This window comes from Macaca mulatta, chromosome X, assembly GCF_049350105.2.
Source record: "Macaca mulatta isolate MMU2019108-1 chromosome X, T2T-MMU8v2.0, whole genome shotgun sequence".
Taxonomy (NCBI): Eukaryota; Metazoa; Chordata; class Mammalia; order Primates; family Cercopithecidae; genus Macaca; species Macaca mulatta.
Window position 1 is genome coordinate 9,520,297 of NC_133426.1, and position 4,964 is coordinate 9,525,260.

At 45.1% G+C, this 4,964-nt stretch overlaps 1 protein-coding gene across 1 annotated transcript; it reads left to right on the forward strand.

Moving 5' to 3' along the window:
- The first annotated feature begins 251 nt into the window (after window positions 1–251).
- CLDN34 (claudin 34) lies at window positions 252–2,996 on the forward strand. The gene has a single exon (XM_077988394.1). It carries the CDS (start codon window positions 841–843, stop codon window positions 1,483–1,485), a length of 645 nt encoding a protein of 214 aa, XP_077844520.1. The 5' UTR covers window positions 252–840; the 3' UTR covers window positions 1,486–2,996.
- The last annotated feature ends 1,968 nt before the right edge of the window (window positions 2,997–4,964 follow it).

The following is a 4,964-nucleotide window of genomic DNA, read 5'->3' on the forward strand; positions in this document are numbered from 1 at the left end:
AAACATTAAAAATACCAAATGTTGGAGAAAATATGGAGAAACTGGAACCTCCATCATTGCTGGTGGGAATACAAAATGGTGCAGCCACGTGGGAAAACAGTTTAGCAATTTATAAAAAGTTAAATATGCACTTACCATATGAACCACCAATTTCACTCCTAGGCATCTACACCAGATAAACAAGGACATATGCCCATACAAACTTTTATATTCAAGTGTTCATGACAGCATTATTTATAATAGCCAAAACATGGCACCAACCCAAATGTCCAAAAGCTGATGAATGAACAAACTGTGGTCTATCCACACAATGGAACACCATTCAGCAATGAAAAGGGACAACCTTCTCATACCTGCTTCAACATGGATGACCCTTGAAACCGTGCCGTGTGAAAAGAGCCACACAAAACTATTACACCTTATATGATTCCATTTGTATTGTCAATGTTGGCATATAGCTCCATCGCGTAGACGTAGCATAAATTCTTTCACCATGCCCTATTGTTGGACTTGATGTTGTTTCCCAGTTTCCAATATTACAAACAATGCTGTGATGACCATCTTTGTGGCTACATATTTGTGGCCGACCTTATTTATGTCTTTGCACCAATGCCCAGAAGTGGAACTGCCAGTCTGAAGGTGTGTGCATTTTAAGGCTTTCGGGAAATATTGTGGAGCGGCCCTGCACAAAGTTTGCTCAGACTGCACTCCCACTAGCAGAGCGAGAGGGTCTAGTGTCTCCTTTCTCCAATACAACACCTGGGAGGCTGTCCCAGGTCCCAGGATCCCCCCCTCACCATGCTCTGTATTTGTTTGTAGTTTCCTGGGTGCACTGCCACCATGTCCTGGTTCTGCAACAGTGCCAACTGCCAATTTTCAGTCTTCACCCTTACCACCATAGGATGGATCCTCTCCTGTACGTCCATGGGCCTTGTGGAGTGGCGAATATGGTACATGAAAGACACCCCGCTCTACCCCCCTGGGATCGCCTGCGTGGGAATATTTAGAGTCTGCATTTACCGGCATCGCACCAACAGCACCACAACCAAATTCTGTTACCGATACAGCTACCAGGACACCTTTCTCCCTTTTGAAATTTACATGGCTCAACGCTTCCTACTGACTGCCAGCATTTTCGGATTCTTCGGGAGAGCCTTTAACATCCTTGCACTTAGAAACACGTCTGTGAAAATATTTGAGGAGGACACCTACAATTCATTCATTGTTTCAGGAGTTTTCAACATTGCTGCTGGTGTCTTTATCTTAATTGCTGTGCTCCAGAACTACGATGCCATCATAAACTCACAGGGAATCACCTTCCCGCCATCTCTCCAAATGCCCTTCAAGCCAGATGTGCAGGAAGTTGGCACTGCCATTCAAGTGGCAGGGATAGGTGTCTTGCCTATGCTGTTAACTGGGATGTTTTCTCTATTTTACAAATGTCCCCTGTACTGCCAAGTGCATCCTGATATTTCAGAAACGTGAATTTCCTGGTTGCATTGGCTTTGCAAATCCAAGATTTCTGGGAGTTTATGGAAAATGTTATTAGCATGCTCTACCAAATATTTCCAACGACTCAAGACCATGGCATGTGTAGTTTGGGACAGAAGGTGGCCAACTGTCTCCTTCTGTTATCTTGTGTATCTGAATGTGGTTCACTGATTTGCTCGTTGAATTGAGAACTTTTATTTAAAAGTCTTCCCACCTGCCAGTTGGTCTTATTGCATCTGAATTTTAATTATTGTTGGCTAAAGCAAATAACCCTATAAACTAAGGGTAGGGAAATAAGAGTTTCTGAGTACATTAACTTTTAACATTTCCCTCTCAAACTTTTGCTACAAACAATCATAGGCCGGGCATGGTGACTTACGCCTGTAATCCCAGCACTTTGGGAGGCTGAAGTGGGAGGATCACTTGAGGCCAGGAGTTCAAGACCAGCCTAGGCAGCATAGCAAGACCTGGTCTCTACAAGAAAAAAAAAAAAAAAAAAAAAAAAAAAAAAAAAAAAGCTGAGTGTGGTGGTGCGTGGCTGTGATTCTAGTTACTTGGGAGGCTGAAGTGGGAGGATCATTTGAGCCCAGAAGTTGGAGGCTCCAGTGAGACATGACGGCACCACTGCACTCCAGCCTGGGCCATATGGCAAGACCCCATCTCTTTAAAAAAAACCTCAATAAACAAAAAAACAAGAATGGACCTTGTTTTCTGTGTAATGGTAATAACATCTCCCTACCATATAAAGTTTTCTAAAATGTGCAAAAGTAGAGAGGATAGCATAAGGAATCTCCACACACCCATTGCCAGATTCCACAGTTACTGAGATTAGGGCACTTCCGCTTTCTCTTTCCATTCTTGTCCCTTTCTACTCTATGTTTCTTTTTCCTAAGGCTTTTTTTTTGTTTTTTGTTTTTTGTTTTTTTTTTGTTTTTTTGAGACAGAGTCTTGCTCTGTCACCTGGGCTTGAGTGCAGTGGCGTGATCTCAGCTCACTGCAACCTCTGCCTCCCAGGTTCAAACGATTCTCCTGCCTCAGCCTCCTGAACAGCTGGGATTACAGGCACCCACCACCACGCCCAGCTAATTTTTGTATTTTTAGTAGAGACGAGGTTTCACCATGTTGGCCAGGCTGGTCTCAAACTCCTCACCTCAAGTGATCTGCCTGCCTCGGCCTCCCAAAGTGCTGGGATTACAGGCATGAGCCACTGCTCCCGGCCTCTTTTTCCTAAGTATTTTAAAGCAAACCCCAGACACCATGTCCCTTCATCCTCATATACTTCAATATTAAACTCTTAAAAGGTGGACACTTCTTGCATAGCCATATATGTAAAAAACTGAGCAGTTATTCCTCGTTATGAAATAGTCAGAATGTTTAGATGCCTTAAAAATAATTCTGTAGTTTTATTTGTCCCACACAAAGTGCTCACTCTGCCTCTGAAGTGTTCATCTAAAGCACTCCCCAGCACACACACACACACACACACACACAGCAACCCCTCTGCCTTTTTTTTTTTTTTTTTTTTTTTTTTTGAGGCAGGGTCTCGCTCTGTCACCCAGGTTGGAGTGCAGTGGCATGATCAAGGATTGGTGCAGCCTTGACCTCCAGGTTCTGGTGATCCTCCCACCTCAACCTCCAAAGTAGCTGGGACTACAGGCGTGCACCACCATGCTCGCCTAATTGTTTGTATTCCTGTAAAGATGAGGTCTTGCCATGTTGCCCACACAGGTCTTGAACTCCTGGGTTCAAGGGATCTTCTTGCCTCAGCCTCTCAAGCACTGAGATTACATGTAAGAACCACCGTGCCTGACTTCATGTGCCTTTTTAATAAATGATTTTGATTTGCTGAAGAAAGTGGGTTAATTTAACTCTGTTACCTCTAGAGGCTTGATTAGAGTACTAGTCGGTTCTCAGAGGAAGAGTGTTTCATAGGTGGTACCATGTACTTCCTGCTGACTGCACTATGCCAAGGGTACATGGTCATTATCCCTTTCAGTGATGCTAAGATTGATCAGTGGATCCATGAGGGGAACGCCTGATCCCTTTTGTAAGTTGCCTCATCAAACTTCCACCCAACCCTAATGGTTTCATCTATTGATGGTCCTTGTTTGAATAAATTATCGCATTAAAGATTGCGAGTGGTGACCTTTCCTTTCTTCCATCCCTCCCCCTCCCTCTCTCCCTCGTTCCCTTCCTTTCCTTCTTTCCTCCCTCCCTTCCTTCCCTCCTTTCCTTCTTTCCTCTTTTCATTCTCTCCTTCCCTCCTTCCCTCCTTCTCTTTTTCTCTTCCTCTCTCCCTCCCTCGCTCTGTTCCTCCTTCATTCCATCCCTTCCTCCCTTCTTCCCTCCTCTCGCTTTTTTCCTCCTCTTTCTCCCTTCTTCCCTCCTTCTCTTCTTCCCTCCTTCCCTAATTCTTTCCTTCTGTTTCTCTTTCTGCCCTTCCCTCTCTCCCTCCTTCCCTCCTTCTCTCTCTGCCTCCTTCCTTCCTTCGCTTCTTCTTTCCCTCTCCTCTTCCCTCTTTCCCTTCCTCCCTCCTTCCCTCCTTTTCTCTTTCTCCCCCTCCCTCCTTCCCTCCTTCCCTTCTTCCTACAGGAATCTCTGTTGCCCAGGTTAGAGTGCAGTGGTAGGATCATGGGTCACTGTAATCTCACACTCTTGAGCTCAAGCAACCCTCCCACCTTAGCTTCCCAAGTAACTGGGACGACAGGTGTGTGCCACCATGCCCAGCTAATTTCCGATAAGTTTTTGTAGAGATGGGATCTCACTATGTTGCCCAGGCTGGTCTCCCACTCCTGTCCTCAAGCAATCCTCCTGTCTCCACCTCCCAAAGCTGCAAGTGGTGACTTTCTAATGTGAACATTCTAGCCAGATATATCAGCTGGGATGCTTTTGTGTGAGGGCCTATGGTCCCAGCTACTCGGGATGCTGAGGTGTGAGACTCTCTTGAGCCCAAGAGTTGGAGACCAGCCTGGGTGAGACCCCATGTCTAAAAAAATAAAATAAAAAGTTTCCCTCATCAACTATGGCTATTTAGTTACTCTAAAATTCAGTGCACACACACAGAAAAGGCAGACTAAATGTTTCGTTCTTTGCTCCAATTGTTGATTTCTAGAGTGAAAAGGAGAATGCCCTGGTTAACATTAGGGTTGACCAATGTATTGGTTGTTTTCACTATTTCCATTTTCTTTTTCTTTCTTTGAGATAGGGTCTCACTGTTGCCCAGGCTGGAGTGCAGTGGTGCGATCTCAGCTCACTGCAACCTCCACCTCCCAAGCTCAAGTGATCCTCCAACCTCAACCTCGAGAGTAGCTGGGACTACAGGTGCATGCCACCATTCCCAGCTAGATTTCGTATTTTGTGGAGACGGCATTTCACCATGTTGCCCAGGCTGGTCTCGTACTCCTGAGCTCAAGGCTATCCTCCTGCCTCAGCCTGAACTCATGAAATTGTTTCTGTGTTTTTATTTTGGAAAT